We start from the raw sequence: 22,227 nt of genomic DNA, 5'->3' as shown, positions 1-22,227 counted from the left end.
TAAGGAAACCACCAAGAGCTGGGCATCAAAAAGCCCTGGAAAATACTTCTAACACATAATTTGCCACAGGGTCAGACTCTCGGCATTTGCAATGGTTCAAAGGAGTTTGTGTGAGCTGTGAAGGCTCATAAAGAGTTGGGATGAAAGGTAATAGGTACAGAATTCAGAGAAAAGAGAGAGGGAAAGGACAGGAAAACAATGAGGAAAAATAACGAAAGAAGGCAAGATCAAAATAAGGAACAGGGCTGTTGTTTTCATCAGACCCTCTTCCATGGGAGCTGCAATTGGAATGACCATATCAAATAATTTTCTTGAACAATTCAAAGGTATGCAGAATTAAATGCTGGCTACAATAGCAGAGATGCTTAATGAAAAATTAATGATTATTAATTAATAGCAATGAAATCAATTGGAAAGCTCATGTTTGGAGAGACATAGGCTGATGTGCAACATGCTTGAATTCACGTCTGCAAGATTGGAATACGAGTACATGGTGGAGTAACAGCTTGGGCCTTGAGTACAAGACCATATCCTTACGGAAAATTGAAGACCTGGTCATGCATAAGCTGAAGGACCTATTCATACCTGAGCTATTATTTGCACCACTGAAGCCAACCATGGACTAGACTGTCTCTATGATCAAGTCATGGTTGGCTTCTTTCTTTGTGCTAAGGGTTTTGTGGGGATGTTAGCATAAGAACATAAGAAGTAGGAGCAGGAGTAAACCATCCAGCCAATGGTGCTAACCTTGATATCCAGAAATTCATCAATCTTATTTTGAATGAATACAACAACTGAGCCATGATAGATCCCTAGAGTGGAGAATTCCATGGGTTCACCACCCTCTGAGGGAAGAAATTTTTCTGCATCACAGTCCTAAACGTCCTACCCTTCTTCTCAAACTGTGCCTCCAGACTTAGATTCCTCAGTCGAGGGAAATATTCTCTCTACATCCAGCCTGTCAAACATTTTAAGAATGCTAAAGTTTCAATGACAAACTCTCTTTCATCTAAACTCACGAGAACACAGTTCCAGTCTCCTCAACTTCTCCTCATCTCTGGAACTAGTGAAGTTCACTCAACTCCCTTTCTGCCATAAGGAGACCAAAACTGTACACAATGCTTCAGCTGCGGTCTCACCAGGGTCAATACAATTAAATCAGGCTTCCTTGCCCCTTTAATCAAACTCTTTCATTACATAGGCTAACATACAATTTGCCCTTCTAATGCTGGTCATGCTGGTCAGTCCTCACAGCTACTGCTATTTCTGGCAACTTTATAATCCTCTTCCTTTGATTTAATATGATCTTTAATTTTTCTTGTCAGCAAACTGCTTGTTTGTTTGTGTGGTTGTTTGTTTTGTTTGTTGTGTTGTGCTAGCCAATAATATAAAAGTGTGGCGACTCACCGTTTAGTCGGGCAAACCGGCTCGGCAGTCGGGTCGCGCGGGCGTCGGAGCGACGAGGCCCAAGATGGCGGCGGGCCTCGTCTTTCCTGAGTGACGGGGAGAACCCGCGCGCGGGAAAGTCTTGATGACATAGTACTTACGTCATTGCCGGTTGCTTTGGGCGGGAACAGTCTCCCTTAAAGGGCCCGCGCAAGGCGGGAAAATAAACCACTTCTTGTTCGACAATCCTCCGACTAGCGTCTTGTTTTATTTCGCGGTAGCAACCGCTACATTGGTGACCCCGACGGTCCAAACAGACTTTGGACCCGCGCAATGGCCGACAGCACAGCAGCCAACGCAGTGGCCCTCAAGCTGCCCACCTTTTGGTCACTTCGGCGCAGCGTCTGGTTTGACCAGGCCAAAGCACAATTCCACCTTCGGCAGATCACCTCCGACTCCACGAAGTACTACCATGTGGTTAGCTCTCTGGACCAAGAGACAGCTGCCCAGGTTGGGGACTTCATCCAGTCGCCTCCGGAGAAGATAAGTAACCCGGCTTTCAAAGACCTTTTGATTCGGACCTTCGGCCTCTCCCGTCGTGAGCGCGCTGCCCACCTGCTTCATCTGGACGGCCTGGGGGACAGATCCCCATCCGCCCTAATGAATGAGATGCTGGCATTGGCCGAGGGACACAAGCCATGCCTTATGTTCGAACAGGCCTTCCTCGAACAGCTCCCGATGACATCCACCTGTTGTTAGCTGATGCCGACTTCAGCAACCCCCGTGAGGTGGCCGCCCGGGCTGATGTCCTGTGGAGGGCCAAGCGCGAGAGCAGCTCGTCCGTCAGTCAAATCACCAGGCCGCGAGCCCAACGCCCGCCTCGCCCGGCCCCAGCAACCGAACAACCACACCCCAGGAACGCAGACAATGACACGAGTGACCAGCTGTGCTTCTACCATCAGAGGTGGGGTGCGGAAGCCCGTTGATGCCGCCCACCCTGCAAGTTTCAGGGAAACGCCAGGGCCAGCCGCCACTGATGGCTACGGCGGCTGGCCGCCGACAGAGCCTCCTATTCGTTCAGGACAAGAAACCTGGACAGCGTTTCCTCGTTGATACTGGAGCGGAGGTCAGTATTTTGCCCCCGACCAGCCGCGACACTCGTAACAGGCCACCCGGTCCTCTACTCAATGCCGCCAACGGTACAACGATACGGTCTTTCGGCACCCGTACACTTCAATTACAAGTCGGCGGCAGCCGTTTTACCTGGACCTTCACCCTTGCCACGGTCGCCCGACCACTCCTAGGAGCTGATTTCCTTCGGGCCCACAACCTGTTAGTCGACCTGCGAGGGAAGCGGTTAGTCCATTCTAGCACCTTCCAGACCTATCCCCTGGGAGAAATCAGCACACCAGCCCCGCGCCTGGACTCCATTTCCCTTTCTGGCGACGATTTCGCCAAGCTCCTAGCCGAATTCCCATCAATTTTGGCACCTTCGTTTACGAATTCTAGTCCCAAACACGGGGTACGACACCACATCATTACTACAGGGCCACCCCTTCATGCCCGAGCACGACGATTACCTCCAGACAAGCTCCGCCTGGCAAAGGAAGAGTTCCGTCACATGGAGGAGCTGGGGATTGTTCGCAGGTCAGACAGCCCCTGGGCCTCCCCCCTGCACATGGTCCCCAAAGCCACCGGAGGGTGGAGGCCCTGCAGCGACTATCGCAGGCTGAATGACACTACCACCCCGGACCGCTATCCCATCCCTCACATCCAGGACTTCGCAGCGAACTTACACGGGGCCTGCATCTTTTCCAAAGTGGACCTCGTTCGGGGATACCACCAAATCCCGGTCCATCCGGATGACGTCCCCAAGACTGCGATTATCACCGCATTCGGCCTGTTCGAATTCCTTCGGATGCCATTCGGCCTTAAGAACGCCGCGCAGACCTTCCAGCGGCTGATGGACGCAGTAGGCCGAGACCTGGACTTCGTGTTCATTTACTTGGACGACATACTGATCGCCAGCCGTAACCGCCAGGAACACCTTTCCCACCTCCGCCAGCTGTATTCCCGCCTCTGCGATTTCGGCTTCACGATCAACCCCTCCAAGTGCCAATTCGGACTTGACTCTATCGATTTCCTCGGCCACAAAATCACCAGCAACGGGGCAACACCCCTACCCGCCAAGGTGGACGCTATCCGCCATTTTGCCCGCCCCGACACAGTCAAAGGCCTACAGGAATTCCTTGGATGGTCAACTTTTACCATCGGTTCATCCCTGCAGCAGCCCGTATCATGTGCCCTCTGTTCTCGCTGCTGGCTGGTAAGGGCAAGGACATCACCTGGACTGACGAGGCTGCGGCTGCTTTCGTTAAGGCCAAAGACGCCCTGGCAGACCCACGATGCTTGTACACCCTAGGACTGACGCCCCGACTGCCCTCACGGTAGAACGCGTCCAACACCGCGGTGGGTGGGGTACTGGAACAGCTACTCGAAGGCCGCTGGCAACCCTTGGCATTTTTCAGCAAGCACCTTCCACCGCCCGAACTGAAGTACAGCGCTTTTGATCGGGAACTTCTAGCACTGTATCTGGCGGTCCGGCATTTCCAATACTTTCTAGAAGCAGGCCTTTCACCGCTTTCACCGATCATAAGCCTCTGTCCTTTGCCTTCTCCAAGTCTCCGATCCCTGGTCAGCTCGTCAGCAGAGACATTTATCCTACATTTCCAAATTCACAACTGACATCCAACATGTCTCCAGAAAGGATAATGTCGTTGCTGATGCACTTTCAGACCAACCATCCACAACCTATCCTTGGGTGTCGACTACACGGCCCTAGCTGACGCACAGCAAGCCGACGACGAACTGCCCAGCTACAGAACTGCAGTCTCGGGTCTGCAGCTCCGAGATTTCTTGGTTGGTCCAGGTCAGCGGACCCTACTTTGCGACGTTGCGACTGGTCAGCCCTGCCCTATAGTCCCTGCAGCCTGGCGGAGACGCGTTTTTGACTCGGTACATGGGCTGGCGCACCCGTCCATCAGATCTACCGTCCGACTGGTCGTCAGCAAGTTTGTCTGGCATGGCCTGCGCAAACAGGTCAGTGAGTGGGCCAGGACTTGTCCGCACTGCCAGACGTCAAAAATCCAGCGACACACCAAGGTCCCACCACAGCAGTTTGAGCCTACCCGTAGGAGGTTCGACCACATACACGTCGACCTCGTGGACCCTCTGCCGGTTTCAAGAGGAGCCCGGTACCTCCTTACCATCGTGGACCGGTTCACGAGGTGGCCTGAGGCAACCCCCCTGACTGACATCACAACTGATTCCTGCGCCCGGGCGCTGCTCACAACTTGGGTCTCACGTTTTGGTGTTCCGGCCCACATCACTTCAGACAGAGGCACCCAATTCATTTCCAGTCTCTGGGCTGCATTAGCGAACCTGCTAGGGACGCAGCTGCACATCACCACGGCCTACCATCCTCAATCAAACGGGTTGGTGGAATGTTTTCACCGCCATCTGAAATCAGCCTTGATGGCCCGCCTGAAGGGTCCTAACTGGGTTGACGAGCTGCCTTGGGTCCTGCTCGGCATACGCACTGCCCCCAAAGAAGACCTCCGCACTTCGTCAGCTGGGCTTGTGTACGGGGCGCCCCTAGTTGTCCCCGGGGATTTCATACCTGCCCTTCGGGACCAAGGGGAACAACCCCCAGCAGTCCTACAAAGACTGCGCAAGAAGCTTGGCAACTTGGCCCCGATTCCCACCTCATGGCACGGTCAAGCCCCATCCTGCCAGCCCAAGGAACTACGGGACTGTAAGTTTGTTTTCGTTTGCAGGGGCACACCTCAGGCGCCATTGCAACGACCATATGAGGGACCGTTCCGAGTCATACGGAATAATGGATCCACTTTTATTTTGGACATTGGAGGCAGGGAACAGGTTTTCACGGCGGACCGCCTCAAACCGGCCCATTTGGATCTGCAACAACCTGTCGAGGTTGCAATGCCGCGATGCAGAGGCCGGCCCCCTAAGCGGCAGCTGGCACAGCCCACGGACCTTGGGGACTGTATCGCCGGTTCTGGGGGGCGGTTGTGTGGCGACTCACCGTTTAGTCGGACGAACCGGCTCGGCAGTCGGGTCGCGCGGCGTCGGAGCGACGAGGCCCAAGATAGCGGCGGGCCTCGTCTTTCACGAGCGACAGGGAGAACCCGCGCGCGGGAAAGTCTTGATGACGTAGGACTTACGTCATTGCTGGTTGCTTTGGGCGGGAACAGTCTCCCTTAAAGGGCCCGCGCAAGGCGGGAAAATAAACCACTTCTTGTTTGACAATCCTCCGACTAGCGTCTTGTTTTATTTTGCGGTAGCAACCGCTACAAAAGAGTTTTTTCAGATATATAAAAAGTAAAAGAGAGGCAAGAGTGGACATCGGACCGCTGGAAAATTATGCCGGAGAGGTAGCAATGGGGAATAAAGAAATGGCGGACAAACTGAATAAGTATTTTGCATCAGTTTTCACTGCGGAAGACACCAGCAACACGCCAGAAATTCGAGAGAGTCAGGGGGCAGAAATGAGTGCAGTCGCTATTACTACAGAGAAGGTATTTGGGTAACTGAGAGGTCTGAAGGTAGATAAGTCACCTGGTCCTTATGGACTACACCCCAGGGTTCTGAAAGAGGTAGCTGAAGAGATTGTGGAGGCACTAGTAGTGATCTTACAAGAATCACTAGAGTCAGGAATAGTTCCGGAGGACTGGAAAATCACAAGTATCACTCCACTCTTTAAGAAGGAAGGGAGGCAAAAGACAGGAAATTATAGGCCAGTTAGCCTGACTTCAGTGGTTGGTAAAATGTTAGAGTCCATTATTGAGGATGAGGTTTTGGGGTACTTGGAACCTCAAGATAAAATAGGCTGAAGTCACCATGGTTTCCTTTAAGGGAGACCTTGCCTGACAGATCTGTTGGAATTCTTTAAGGAAGTAACAAGCAGGATAGACAAAGGAGAGTCAGTGGATGTTGTTTACTTGGATTTTCAGATGGCCTTTGACAAGGTGCCGCACATGAGGCTGCTAAACAAAATAGGAGCCCATGGTATTACAGGAAAGGTACTAGCATGGATAGAAGATTGGCTGACTGGCAGAAGGCAAAGAGTGGGAATAAAGGGGCCTTTTCTGGTTGGCTGCCAGTGAATAGTGGTGTTCCACAGAGGTCAATGTTAGGTCCACTACTTTTCACCTTTTACGTTAATGAACTGGATGACGGAATTGACGGCTTTGTGGCCAAGTTTGCGGATGATACAAAGATAAGTAGAGGTGCAGGTAGTGTTGAGGAAGCAGGGAGTCTGCAGAAGGACTTGGACAGTTTGGGAAAATGGGCAAAGAAGTGGCAAGTAGAATACAGCATAAGGGAAGTGTATGGTCATGCACTTTGGTAGAAGGAATAAAGGTGTAGACTATTTTCTAAATGGAGAGCGAATTCAGAAATTGGAGAAGCAAAGGGACTAGGGAGTCCAAGTACAGGATTCCCTAAAGGTTAACTTGCAGATTGAGTCAGTAGTAAGGAAGGCAAATGCAATGTTAACAAAGGGACTAGGGAGTCCAAGTACAGGATTCCCTAAAGGTTAACTTGCAGATTGAGTCAGTAGTAAGGAAGGCAAATGCAATGTTAACATTCATTTCGAGAGAACTAGAATATGAAAGCAAGGATGTAATGCTGAGGCTTTAGAAGGCATTGTTCGGACCACATTTAGAGTATTGTGAGCAGTTTGGGGCCACATATCTAAGAAAGGATGTGCTGGCATTGGAGAGGGTCCAGAGGAGGTTTACAAGAATGATCCTGGGAATGAAAGGATTAATGTGCGAGGAGCATTTGATGGCTCTGGGCCTGTACTCGCTGGAGTTTAGAAGGATGAGGGGGGGGATCTCATTGAAACCTACAGAATATTGAAAGGCCTGGATAGAGTGGATGTGGGGAGGATGTTTCCAGTAGTGGGTGAGTTTAGGACCAGAGGGCACAGTCTCAGAATAGAAGGACGACCCATTAGAACAGATGTGGAGGAATTTCTTTAGCAAGAGGGTGGTGAATCTGTCGAATTCATTGCCACAGATGACTGTGGAGGCCAAGTCATTGGGTATATTTAAAGTGGAGGTTGATAGGTTCTTGATTAGTAAGGGCATCAGAGGTTACAGGGAGAAGGCAGGAGAATGGGGTTGAGAGGAAAAAATAAATCAGCCATGATTGAAAGGAGGAGCAGACTCGAAGGCCAAATGGCCTAATTCTGCTCCTATGTCTTATGTCAGCCACAAATCAAGTTTCATTTTTGTGCTTTAAAAGAATGTATTCTTTTCCATCTCAGGCATTATTTATTTAAGTGCTAACTATTGCCCATCCACTGTCATACTTTTCAATGCATTTGCCCAATCAACTACAGCTCTAATACCTACATAGTTTTAAATAGAAAGAAGGGTACCTGAGTGTATCTATACTTTCAGACCCAGCACTCAATTCCCCTGTCACAATGATTAATCAACAAGAGATGACTGGTGACTGCTCCTGTCTCTGACCCTACAATACATCAGGGTGGTAAAAGGGATGGAGAAGTAAAATAGCAGGCAACCAGAAGCTCAGGATTCCCATGCCACCCCACCACACCACCACCCCCCCGCCAACCCCATGAATAAAGGTGCTTTGCAAAGCAGTCATTCAATTTGTGTTTGCTCTCTCCTATGTAAAGGGAGTTACAACCTTAAGGACTCAATTCAACAATTTCAGGCAACACATTTTTCATGTTTGTATCAGATCTGCCTTCATTAATCTATTAGCCAGATGTCTCCATAAATTTTGGGAACACCTGGACTACTTTGTTTTCACCCTATCCCTTTGTGTCGCATCCATCCCTTCTCAACTCTTCCTGTAAATTAAAACTAACTTATTTGCTCACTTTCCTCATTCTAATATAGGCCTTTGACCTGAAATGTTGAATTGCTTTCTCTTTTGAGCTGCCTGACCTGCGGAGTGTTTTTAGCATTTCCATTTTTACTCAATAAAAGGAACTGTTGTTTCGGGGATCACTCAAGGCCATCGGACATAAGGGGGACCCCAGTTTTCTGCAGATCAATAAACTCTTACCTTGGATGATATGGAAAAGGCCAGGCTCCTTTTTCCATCCAGTGGGTTTTCAGCCCTTACAAAATTTGCTACTGGATGCCAGAATTATGCTGCTGCAGAAATTTTCCTCTTACTTTCCCAACCTATTTTGCCAGCCCCCATCTCCAACAGTTCAGCGGCAGGGACAAAAATTCAGCCAGAAGTAATAAAATTAGCCAGTCTATCATGAGATTTACTGGCATCAATGTTGGAGCACTGGGATAGCAGGAATTTCTGCTCTGTGATAAAGATAGCTGCAGAAGGAGAAAATCTCAGTTCGTAGCTCCCACGTCTAAAATACCAGTTTGTAAGTTTACTGACAAGAATTTGCCATCTGTTTACTGAGATAGAAAGAATAAACAAAATCATAAATTCAGCCAGCCAAGTTAAAACTTTTGTCATTTGGGTGTCAGGGTTGGAAAATTTTCTCTCAACCTTGCCAAGGGCTTTAACCATTACCACAACGTGAGCTGTGGTGTCACTTGACAATGACACTGAAGTGACTCATCTTCCATACTTAGTTACTTCTCATCCATGCTTTCAATATACACACAATTTGAAGATTCTACCATCAAATTAAAATTAATAAGATTTTGGAAGCTTATATCATTTGAAATCTCAGGGAATACAATCAACAGCATAAAGGATAATTTAAAATTCTTTCCTTTTTTAATTTTAACACAAGGATTTTTGTTTAATAATACTTTCGTTGAGAGTAGTGGATGTTTCAATACCTCTGAGTTACTTTGTAAATGAAGTTGTTTTGTTGGATTTGGCAAAATGTATATTAATTCAGAAAAATAACATTTCAGCTGAGCAATCATTTGAAATTACCAAATACAAAATGATGAACTAGAGGAAGTGATCACAGCTGTTTAAAATGTTCCCTGGTGCTACAACTACTGATCTATTTTTGCCAGAGGCATGAGTTTTCATATACCTCTGCTGCTCAGTTTCCAAGTGCCTAATTTATTGACAGTCTAATTTCTAGGAATAGTGTTATGTGAACCCACCGATACCTTCGTAAAATTCCAATGTGGAACATATTGCAGAACTAAATATACAACTAAGGCATGATTTACGCTCATAATATAAAATCTATCTCAGTGCCACATTGCCATACTCTCCCCACCCCTGAAGAATTTTGCATTCAGAAACTTATCTCCTTCTTAAAAATATTCATCAACTTGGCCTCCACAGTCCTTCATGGTAGTAAATTCACAGGTTCACCTTCCTCTAAGTGAAAGAAATTTCTCCTTATCCCAAATTTGAGAATGTGACTTCTCAGACTAAACACCTAGAAGAGTGGTCATAACATGATAGAATGCTTCATTAAAATGGAATTTGAAGTAATTCAATCCGAAACCAGAAGTCATGAATCTAAACAAAAGAAACTGTGAAGTTGTGAGGTATGACTTGCCTGTGATAGTTGTGGCACATAACTATACCAATGACATTGATCAATATATTGATATTGACATTGACATATACAGCTTGAGGTCCGACAAACTGTATACAAGGAGTTAGGACATTAAATTGAAAATAGGTCCCCAAGGTAGTAATTTCAGGATTATTCCCAGTGCAACTTGCTAACAAAAGTAGAAGCAGGAAGATATATCGGATGAATATGTGCTTAGAGAAATGATGTAGGGGGAAGGGATTCAGATTTCTGGGATAATGGGACTGGGACAGAAGGAACCAGCACATATTGGACAGGTTTCACCTGGGACGGACCAGGACAGTATTTGTTAAGGCTTTCTGGGAGGGGATGGATGGATGGATGGATGGATATATAGATATCTTTATTAGTCACATGTACATTGAAACACACAGTGAAATATATCTTTTACGTAGAGTGTTCTGGGGGCAGCCTGCAAGAGTTGCCACACTTCCAGCGCCAACATAGCATGCCCACAATTTCCTAACCCATACGTCTTTGGTATATGGGAGGAAACCAGAGCACCCAGAGGAAACCCACGCAGACATGGGGAGAAACGTACAATCTGCTTACAAACAGCAGCCAGAATTGAAGCCAGTCACTGGCGCTGTAATAGCGTTATGCTAACTGCTACGCGACCTGCATAAACCAGAACGACAGGATGAAAGGGACTAGAGCAGGGAAATGGAGGAGGGAGAAACAAGAAGAAAAATGACAAATAGAAAAGGAAGGCATTAATGGAAGAGAAAATAAGGGTGAGAGGGAAACAGGGCCACAATGCAAATAAAAAGGCTAAGGGGGTTATAATGTTCATAAGACAGATGTAAGGGCATTGTACATGAATTAAAAGTGCAAATCAGAAATGGGGGAAATTTATAATTGGGAACAAAGACATGGCAAGACAACTAAACATTACTTTGGTTTTGACTTCACAAAGAAGAACACAAATAATCTCCCAGATATGTTAGAGAACCAAGTGTTTAGAGAGAAAGAGGGACGTAAGTAAATCATATTAGTATAGAAACAGTGCTAGGGAACAAAAGCCAACAAATCCTCAGGGCCTGATAATCTAAATCCCAGAATATTATAGAGAATGGCCCTGACGAAAGTAGATGAATTGGTCATGATCTTCAAAATCAGTTAGACTCTGTAGCAGTTGCTACTTATTGGAGGTTGACAAATGTATCCCCAATATTCAGAAAGAGAAAAAAGGCACAAAAATTATAGACCAGTAAGCCTGAAAATGGTAGAATCTATCTTCAAAGCCAATGCACTGAATGGATTACAATTCTGATTTTATTGCAGGTCCAAGGATTGCAACTCATTATGGTAATACTGTCCACTATCTTTTTTTTAAATAGGACCCAAAATACTTTTAACTGATTAAATTTAGTCTGGTGAAAGTGGTACAACAATCATTTCTACCTGGTGGTGAAGGTGAAAGTTACTGCCACTGAACAGCAGCGAATACCTCATGCTAATATTATAAACAAGGAAGAGGTTACTAGACCTTGTTAATACATTAGAAATATAAATTCTAATCCCTAAATTTACCTAATGGGTACACTCATCTTCTTTAATTTGGTTGCAATCTGTGATAGAAGACACCAAGAATACAAGTTCACATCTAATCATTAAGTGGTTAAGGCACAAGTTCCTACATACCACCACAACGGAATGTATATCAGGCCGGAGAGAGAAAGAGCCAAAAGCAACATCCGCCAACTTCTTATAAAGTATGCAAACAAAGGGAGCAACATGTAGCCAATAGCATAAGAAATGCACACTCCCAATGTACAGTATATAACCCGAATGGATTTTCCAAGAATTTCTGATCCTGCAAGAAAAAAGAATAGTAATTATAAATTATACCCTCATTTTATTTTATTTTTATATTGAATTAACTTTCGTTTGGTGTTCAGTTAAAAAATAGCCTTCAACTTTTGTTTTAAACAGGCAATTAATTTGAATTCTTGTTTAATGGAATCTACAAACCAAGCTATGTAAAAGGACCTTTCATGCTTAGCTGTCATTTCAATCCACCTTAGGTACCAGCCAAAGGTCTGTGACTGAGGAGGAGATTGAAAACAAAGGATAAAGGCAATTGATAGAAAGGACTGTAAGAAGTGGAATACATTTGAAAAGCAAAAAAAAATAGAGTAAAATTTAGAAAGAAAATAATGGGCAATAAACATTGATTTCTCTAGATATCCCTAGATATACAAATGCAAGAACAGTCAAGCAAAAGACCGGCCTGCTGTGTTTCCCTCTGGTCTTCTGACCTTCTCAATCATGTAATTTGGCTAACCCCAGTAACTTTGCCTTTTCTATCCAGCCAGAGAACAAATGGATCATTACTTCATACTGATTTTTCCCCATTTTTAAATTATTTCTCATTAATTATATCTGCCTACATTATATATACTTCCAATCACTATTGAGGAGTATCAACCCTATTCATACAAAAGCTGTGATTTTCATTGCTGGAATCTTCTTTTTTAATTTAATCTGAGGGCCACTGCCTACTTGCTCATGTTGCTGGATTGTGCCAGTATTGTCTGTGGCAAATGAAGAAGCATGGAGAAAGAAAAGGGTCACCTGCAAACAAGAGGCAATGACATTTTGTTCTTTCCCACTATTGCATTTGGAACATTTCCAGTCAGTATTATGTGCCACAAGTGCTTCTCAACAATCATTTTGTTAACATGGTTGTGCAGTTACACCAGAAAATGGAGCACGTGAGCACTATGTGGCCAATTTTATGGTTATAGAATGCTTGCTGATATTTTTCCCCTAACATTTGGAGAGAAGAGCAAAGGTCAATTGTAACATCTGATTGGGTCATTCAGGAGAAACCAGGGATCCTATTTTTACACTTCGTTCTGAAATTCTTGGGCTACAGGAGATGACAATGGAAGCTGTGTGTCTGTATGATTCAAATCCATTTGTAGAGAACAATGAAGTTCTAGGAAGCTGGTTGTGGGGATGGTTATATGTCCTACCATGACAAGGAAGTATAACTGGAGGATCTCCTGGTCTCCCATGGAAATTGCATCTTTTCAAGTACCCAAGACTTACCAAAATAAAGCAAACTAACATAGGTCTTACTAAGGACTTTAAAAATGTCATAAAGTTTTAATAGGAAAAGGTCATGGGTTCCAGAGAGATCTACCCTATTCGAAGCAGACAATGAAGAAAGCATGTTTTCTTGTTGATCCTCTTTTATTCCATCAATGCAATATGGTTACCATCCTGGCATTCTGGCTGGTGATAATGTTGAAGCACCCTTGGAGATTCAAATCAATCGCCCTAGGCACTGACCTATGCAATTTAGGATGGGAGGATGATGCTGATGGAGCAAATCTGCGAGATACTTAACAGTTCATATAACTGAAGAGTGCACTTCTGGTGTGAAATGCAGGATCACTAAAATAAGACAAGATCTTTATTAGTCACACACAGTGAAATGCATCTTTGCGTGGAATGTTCTGGAGGCAGCCCACAAGTGTCGCCACTCTTCCGTCGCCAACATAGCATGCCCACAACTTCCTAACCTGTACGCCTTTGGAATGTGGGAGGAAATCGGAGCACCTGGAGGAAACCCACGCAGACATGGGGAGAACGTACAAACTCCTTACAGACAGCGGCGGAAATTGAACCTGGGTCGCTGGCGCTGTAATAGCGTCGCGCTAACTGCTACACTACCGCGCCTGCCACAGTAACACTTGAAATTAATTCCACACCAACCAATCATAAGGATAACTGATGCATGAAGAGGATTAACTAAGGAGCAATAAGAGGGAACTAGTTCAAAATTACCTACTTTTGTGGAATATAAATATTTTGAACAATTGTAAACTAAGAATGATCTCACAAGAGAAAGACATAAAATTGAAAATGTTTGGTACAAGAACTACATCCTTAAGTTCTTTTTTGTATTGTTGAGGAATGCTAGGAATGTGTTGATCAGCAGGATAGACATTGGTTAATTTCACTGTGATGGTAGTGGGAGTGCAGAATTCATCGCTTCTGATTGTTAAACTGCAGTGGGTTGTGCTTAATTTTCACACACAGAATTTTGGTCACGTACAATGAAAACAAACATCAGTCCCACAGAGAATTAAAACACATAGGAGCACAGAAACATTAGTGCAGCAGTTCCTCCAACCTGTTCTATCATTTAATGAGATCATGGGCCAATTTGCAGCCAAACTTCATCCATCCACATTAATACATTTTAGCTTGTTAAGTATATCAATCACCTGATTTTAAATTATTAATTAATTTTACATCTACTACATTTTATGGGAAAAAGTTTCACACTTCCAATACATTTTGTAAGAAAAGGTACTTCCTAATTTTCTCCTAAGGGCCTAACTCTGATTTTAAAGTTATGTCCATTTGCTCTTGGTTCCTCCTAGCACTAGGAGTTTCAAACTGCCTTATAAGATCCTAAAAATCTCAGTCAAATTATCATTTTAATTTCCAGGGTCTACAAATTTAGCTTACGCAATCTCTCCTTGTAATTTAATCCTTGGGAGTTCTGATAAAATTCTGATGAGACTCCATTACTTGCATACTTTCTGGAATGAAGGTGCGACAGCATTACACAATACTTCAGGTGTGCTCAATTCAGAGCTTCGTGTATGATAGAAAAACTTCTCCTTTATATTGTAGTGGACAAAAAGTTATTTCAGTACATAAGTACTAGACTTTAATGATCTGTGTACATGGATCCCAGAATACTTTGGAATTTCATTCTTCTTTGATTATCATCATTTATAAATACTCAGATCTATACTTTGGTTCAAAATGGATGGTCTCAATTAAATGCATCTTCCACTTTCAGCCCACACTGTAAGTACATCCATGGTTCTTCGTAATTTAATGTTTTTGTCTACATTACTTACTGTGCCACTAATCTTTGTGTCACTGGTATCTTAGGATAATTAGCTAATTGTTTTTAATGCCTTTGCTAAATATAATAACTAATTGTGAAATGTAATAAAATTGTGAATGCTTATGGTCCAGTTAAGTGCCAAGTGGGACTCCACGAGTGTAATATTTACCCATTATCCCTAAAGTTTCTCTTCTTCTGCCCAACCAGTTTGTTAACCAGGCCAGTAAGTTGCCTTCAATTCCATATGCTCTAATTCCACCTACCTGGCCTTTAAGATAAAAAAGCTTACAGGTACCTTCTAGGCATCTGTTTACAACATATTATAGCTTTGGTTACTTTCTTAGTACGGGCAGGGGATCCTGACCTGACCTCTGGCTCGATACTGTCATTTTCACACTAATTAAGGCATTTCTTATTTCTCACCCCTGTTGTAATTATACAAGAATTTCCTTCACCTATCTCTATCACCATTTACTAACAGAACACAAGCATTACTAGCAAGATCAGCATTTACTGCCCATCCCTCAATGTCTTTTATGACCTAGGCTCTGCCTTATTAGATTCATTGAGCAATACAGCATGAGAATAGGCCCTACAGCCCAACTTGTCTATTTTGACCAAGATGCCCATCTAAGTTAGTCCCATTTGCCCACATTTGGCCCATATCTCTCTAAACTTTTCCTATTGATGTACCAAATTCTTATTTCTTTGCATGCATCATTAATAATTGTTTCTGACTGACCTCTCTCCTAATTATTGGTAATTAAAGCCCTTTTTACCATCCTATTTATCCTTCCTTGACATGGTTCAGAAGCAACCTGTTCCAGCAGCATATTTTTCTCCTCTCCCACTATTGAGTCTAGTGTCAAATTAAATAAAAATGCTCCTTCCTCTTGGATCTCTTTGCCCCTTTCCACTAGCACATGCATCAGGTAATAATATGGAAACCACTGCAATTTAACTGCTTTTGAAATGAGCTCCTAGCTGTCAGCAGGACCACTTTCCTTTTTTCTTATGTCAGCAAATTCAACATAGATCACAAGAACCGGATTTTTTCCCTTCCTTTCCATTATTCCTCACTCTAGCACCAGCCAAACAACTGTGTCTCATGGAAAAATATAGAATCAAATGGCACAGGATTCCATCCCTGATGACCATGCTAAGCTAAAAATAAGCTATTTAAGGCCATTCCTACTCTTGCTCTGCAACCTTAATGCTTACTACTCCTTACTGTCCTTACACAGCATCCCTGCCAGCCACACAGTATTTACACCAGAAGGGCCAAGGATTTCAGGTCCATAAATGTAAAGCCTGGGATGTTTATGGGTGTTTTGTTTTGCTGTACTGGAAATGTTCTGCAATTCAGAAGCTGTCTGGTTGATTGGTCAAACTGAATTACTCAAGCCACCTGAAATGTTTCCAGATTTTTGAGACATTTTTCCCCACAGAGAAGGAATTAGAAGAAGAATGAGATTTCAAAAATCCATGGGTGTTCTACCAGTCTTCTGGTCTACTGACCAGAACTTAATGCATTACTGAGAGTGACAGAATCATCCATGGTATTGAAGGGTTAATAAGGGCATTGAATGTCGCAGGTACATACCAAGAACAAAAGCAGCTACGTAGTTTGATATTTGCCCCAGACCTACAAGGAAATTAAGAAGGCAGAATACTTCCCAGTTCGGAGAGAACACTTGAAGAATGCTGAATACACACTGTACAGCCATCGTTCCAAATAGAATTATCTTTCTCCCAAACCTACAAAGCAAGAACAAATGAAGATTCAGCTATGCATATACAAACTCTCGTGCCTGTGACTAATACACATGTCATAGATTTATTCTCTCAGTTACTTAACAGAAACGTCCTAAACAAAGATTTATCCACTTTGACGAATAAAAAAAACTGCATGGGAACTTAAGAGTCTATAATCCAGTCACCATGCAAAAGCAGGAATTCAGCAAGGATGTACCAGAAATTAAGTTGGGACCTAGTTATGCACAGTGCCAGTCATACCTCGGAGATGACTTGTTGTAAATCACAGAATCAAAAAATATTGAAGGGGGTCATTCAACCTATCACGTCCTCAACAGATGAAAGACTAACTTGACTTCAAACTCATTGTAGTCCAATGGTCTATGATACGTCTATCTGCTAGTCCTGATATCTTTTAGTGCATGATGATGGGTTGTGCTCCAATTATCTCTTTAGGGAGGGAGGTTCATACTGCCTCTCAAGCTCACTAAACACTCATTCCCTTAAAACTATGTTGCCTCACTACTAATTCCTTATGGTGCACCAGATGATTTCCACTCATCCAAAGTAATTCAAAACTTTATATACCACAATTAAATATGCCTTCAGCATCCTCTGTCCTAAAGAAAGTAATTCCAACCTAGCCCATATTTCCTCATAAGTAAATTTTTCCAATTTTGGTAACATTTCTGTAAGTCAGAAATAACAAAAAATGGCGAATGCTGGAAATAATCAACAGTTCAGACCACATCAGTGGAAATATAAAAAGAGTTAATGTTTCAGGTTGATGACGCTTCATCAGAAAGTGTGATAACATTTCAGGTCAATGATTCTGTTTCTCTCTCCAAAGATGCTTCCTTACCTGCTAAGCAGTTCTAATATTTTCTGGTTTTATTTCCAATTTCCAGCATCTAAAGTTTTTATTTTAATCCCTGTAAATCTCTTCTGTATCCTGTCTTGTACTAATATATTTGTCTATTTTTAAAATCTTAATTTCTTTTACTCTCTCAGCACTTATTGTATCTAATATTTCACACTCTTCCCTTTTCCATAAGCCCCTGCCCACCATTGTCTTCTGCAAAGCCATAGGCAAAGTGTTCATGTAAATCCTGCGCTAAATGGGAAGGACGTTATTAAAGTAGAAAGAGTGCAGAAAAGATTCACCAGGATATTGCCTGGACTTGGAGACTTGAGTTGCAAGGAGAGGTTGTGTAGACTAGGACTTTATTCCCTGGAATGTAGGAGATTGAGGGGTGACTTGATGGAGGTATACAAGATCATGAGGGTGAAAGCACATAGTCTTTTTCCCAGGGAGGAGGTGCTAGAAACAAGAGGACATAGGTTTAAGATCAGAAGCAAGAGATTTAAAAAGGGACATCAGGGGCAGCTTTTTCACGCAAAGGTTGGTGTACATTTGGAATGAACTGCCAGAAATAGTGGCTGAGGCAGGCTCGTTAGCAATGTTTAAAAGCCATCTAGACAAATACATGGATAGGAGAGATTTAAAGGGCCATGGGTCAAATGCAGGCAGATGGAATTAGCTCGCTGGGCAACACAGGCGGCATGGACGAGTTGGGCCGAAGGGCCTGTTTCCATGCTGTAAGACTCTATGACTAAAGTCTTCCAGCTCCACATAGGCCACATTTTGATTTCCAACAGGCCCTACTCTAGTTTCCTTTTTCTTCTTTTGTATTTATAAAATGAAAAATCTTTGGGCTTTCTTTGATTTTACTTGCCCATGTTATATTGGTATTGGTTTATTATTGTCACTTGCACCGAGGTACAGTGAAAAACTTGTCTTGCATGCCATTCGTACAGATCAATTCATTACACAGTGCACATACATCGAGTTAGTACAAAGTGCATTGAGGTAGTACAGGTAAATAAACAATAACAGAGTACAGAGTAAAGTGTCACAGCTACAGGGAAGTGCATTGCAGATAGACAATAAGGTGAAAGGTCACAACAAGGTAGATTGTGAGGTCAGGAGTCTATCTCAACATATAAGGGAACCGTTCAATAGTCTTATCACAGTGGGATAGAAGCTGTCCTTGAGCCTGATGGTATGTGCCCTCAGGCTCCTGTATCTTCTGCCTGATGGGAGAGGAGAGAAGAGAAAATGACCCGGGTGGGTGGGGTCTTTGATTATGCTGGCTGCTTCACCAAGGCAGGGAGAGGTATAGACAGAGTCCATGGAAGGGAGGTGGTTTCCATGACATGGTGGCTGTGTCCACAACTCTCTGCAGTTTCTTGTGGCCCTGGGCAGAGCAGCTGCCATACCAAGCCACGATGCATCCAGATAGGATAGTTTCTATGGTGCATCGATAAAAGTTGGTGAGTATCAAAAGAAACCTGTCAAATGTCTTTAGCCTCCTGAGAAAGAGGTGCTGGTGAGCTTTCTTGGCCATGGCATCGACGTGGTTGGACCAAGACAGGCTATTGGTGATGTCCACTCCTAGGAACTTGAAGCTCTCAAACCTCTTGACCTCAGCACCGTTGATGTAGACAGGTGCATGTACATTGCCCCTTTCCTGAAGTCAATGACCAGCTCTTTTGTTTTGCTGACATTGAGGGAAAGGTTGTTGTCATGACAACATGTCACTAAGCTCTCTATCTTTTTCCTGTACTCTGACTCATCATTATTTGAGATACAGCCCACTACAGTGGTATCACCTGCAAACTTGGAGTTAGAGCAGCATCTGGCCACACAGTCCTGAGTGTATAGGGAGTAGAGTAGAGGGCTGAGGACACAGCCTAGTGGGGCACCAGTGTTGAGAGTAATCGTGCTGGAGGTATTGCTGCCTATCCTCACTGATTGTGGTCTGTTGGTCAGAAAGTCAAGGATCCAGTTACAGATGGAGGTGTTGAGTCCTAGGTCTCAGAGTTTGGTGATGAGTTTGCTTGGAATTATACTATTGAAGACAGAGCTGTAGCAATAAACAATAGTCTAACATAGGTGTCTTTACTGTCCAGATGCTCCAGATGAGTGTAGGGCCAGGGAGATGGCGTCTGCTGTAGACCTGTTACGGCAGTAGGGGAATTGCAGTGGGTTGAGGTTGTCTGGAAAGCTGGAATTGATGTGTGCCATGATCAGCCTCTTAAAGCACTTCATGATGGTGGATATTCATGGATAGTCTGCACTTTGTACACCTATTTAGGGTTTCAGCATTACAGAACCTTAGTACCTAGCATAAGCATTCATTACTGCCTCACCCAAGCCTGAATATTTCTCCACTTCCAGCAGTTTGTAGATTTGGAATCTCCAGCTTTATTTATACTGTGGGAATATATTTGCTCTGAACTCTCACTATCTTCTCCTTGGATATCTCCCACTCTATCACTGAATACTTTCATAGAGCTGTTTCTGGTCAACATTTGCTAAAACATTTCTCAGTCTAGTAAAATTACTCTAATTGAAATCTTATGTTTTTGGTCTGCGTTTGCGCTTTCCCTCACCTTTGTTAAATGTAACTGAGTTAGGCTTGCTGCCACCAAAACCTTCCCTCACTGATATTTCTTCCACCTTTATTCCCCAGTCCAAAATTAACCTTCTGTTGTTAGGTTTACTGCATTCTATTTAAAAATGTTACGGACAGTACAACTCAGGGACAGGCCCTTTGGCCCATGATGTTATGCTGAACTAATTAAGCTAATGATACCTAACCAAACTAATCCCTTCTCCCTGCACGTGACCAATGCGGAGCTGGAAGACTTTAGCCATAGAGTCTTATAGCATGGAAACAGGCCCTTCAGCCCAACTCATCCATGCTGCCTGTGTTGCCCATCCTCTACATATTCGTGGGCCTATCTAAAAGCCTCTTAACCACCTCTATTGTATCTGCCTCCACCACCACCTGTGGCAGTACATTTCTGGTACCCACCACTCTGTGTAAAAAAACTTGCCCCACACATTTCCTTTGAAATTTCTCCCTCTCATCTTGAATCCTTGCCCTCTAATGTTAGACATTTTGACCCTGGGAAAAATATACCAGCTGTCTACTCTATCTGTGCTTCTCATAATTTTATAAACTTCTATCAGGTCTCCCGTCAACCTCCACCACTCCAGAGAAAACAACCCTATTTTGTCTCAACATGCCCTCTAATCCAGGCGGCATCCTAGTAAATCTCTTCTGCAACCTCTCCATAGCCTCCACATCCTTCCTATAATGGGGCGAGCAGAAATGAATGCAATGCTCCAGATGGGGCCTAACCAGAGTTTCATAAAGCTGCAACAAAAAAAGCCTCCTGACTCTTGAACTCAGTGCCTCAACTAATAAAGGCAAGCGTGCCATATGCCTTTTTTTTTTAAACCACCCTATCAACTTGTGCAGTCACTTTCAGGGAGCTATGGACTTGGACCCCAAGATCCCTCTGTACATTAACACTGTAATGGGTCTTGCCACTAACTGTGTACATTTGATCTTCCAACATGCAATACTTCACACTTGCCCAAATTAAACTCCATCTGCCATTTCTCCACCCATATCTGCAACTGATCAATATCCCATTGTATCCTCTGACAATCTTTGATACTGTTCACAACGCCACCAAGCTTTGTTTCATCTGCAAACTTACTAACCCACCCATTCACATTTTCATCCAAGTCATTTATATAGTATATCACAAACAGCACAGGTCCCCTGTACGGATCCCTGTGGAAGGCCACTTCCGAAAGTCATGTGCCTCCAGCCAGAATAAGATCTATTGACCACTACCCTCTGTTATCTTAATGCATTTTAAGAACTGTACACCATCTATTCCTTTTGCACTATTTCTGTCCCAATTAAAAATAAGATATCTGAAGGTGCTTACCACTGTTGCCCTATTGTTTTACCCACTTCTCAGAAACTTGTCAATATATTTACTCTTTTCATTAGCTCTGCCTTCCAACATATTTACCAAATCCCTTCTGTCCCCACCTGAGTTTAATTCTCTTCATTTTATAAGTATACTCAGGGCTTCCATTCATCTGAACAACCTTGTTTATGCCCTTTCCAGTGACATGGGAAACTTCCTCACAATGATACTGATCGCAACCTTGTCAAGATGAAACCTCTATAATTTATATGCATTTCACACCCCCATAACCAGTCCCATTGCCCCAAATATTTGAAGTCCTCCCTTCTAAAATCATCTTTTCAGCCTCATATTCATCTGAATATCCCTCCTATTATTTATTCACTAGTTGTAGGCACCAGTTGTAATCCAAAGATTGCTACTATTGAGGTGCTGGTTTGTAATCACTTTCCTCTTTCCCAGTAATCTACCAGCTAACCTCATCCCTGTTTCAGCCTGTGCTATTGGAAAAGAGTTTCAACAGCCTCAGGTCATTTACCCTTCCCTCCTTGAAATTCTTTGCAGGAATCAGAGTCACCCTTGATTTCAGCATCAGGCACGCAACATAAAGATATGAAAACACACTTGGGGCTGCAGAAACACCTCTCCTATTGAATTCACAAATACTATGGCTTTGTTGAACATTCTCTTCCTTCTCTGTACATTCACAAATGTACTTCAGGAAAGGAAATCTGCCATCCTTACCCGGTTGGGCCTTTATACGACTCCAAACCCACCAAGATGGTTGACTCTTAAGGTTTCAGATCTT

At 43.7% G+C, this 22,227-nt stretch overlaps 1 protein-coding gene across 3 annotated transcripts in view; it reads right to left on the bottom strand.

Moving 5' to 3' along the window:
• The window catches only part of LOC127569229 (solute carrier family 22 member 5-like), a 69,148-nt gene that overhangs the window by 31,120 nt on the left and 15,801 nt on the right, over window positions 1-22,227 (bottom strand). For all 3 annotated transcript variants that reach the window (XM_052013658.1, XM_052013660.1, XM_052013659.1), the window contains exons 3-4: window positions 16,471-16,625; window positions 11,633-11,804 (exon numbers count right to left, since the gene is read on the bottom strand). In XM_052013658.1, coding sequence (XP_051869618.1) covers window positions 11,633-11,804; window positions 16,471-16,625 — 327 coding nt within the window. The remainder of the gene's footprint in view (window positions 1-11,632; window positions 11,805-16,470; window positions 16,626-22,227) is intronic.

The sequence above is a fragment of the Pristis pectinata genome, chromosome 4 (genome assembly GCF_009764475.1).
Source record: "Pristis pectinata isolate sPriPec2 chromosome 4, sPriPec2.1.pri, whole genome shotgun sequence".
Taxonomy (NCBI): Eukaryota; Metazoa; Chordata; class Chondrichthyes; order Rhinopristiformes; family Pristidae; genus Pristis; species Pristis pectinata.
Note: the sequence above shows the minus strand (reverse complement) of the source record. Positions and strands in the feature narration are given on the sequence as shown.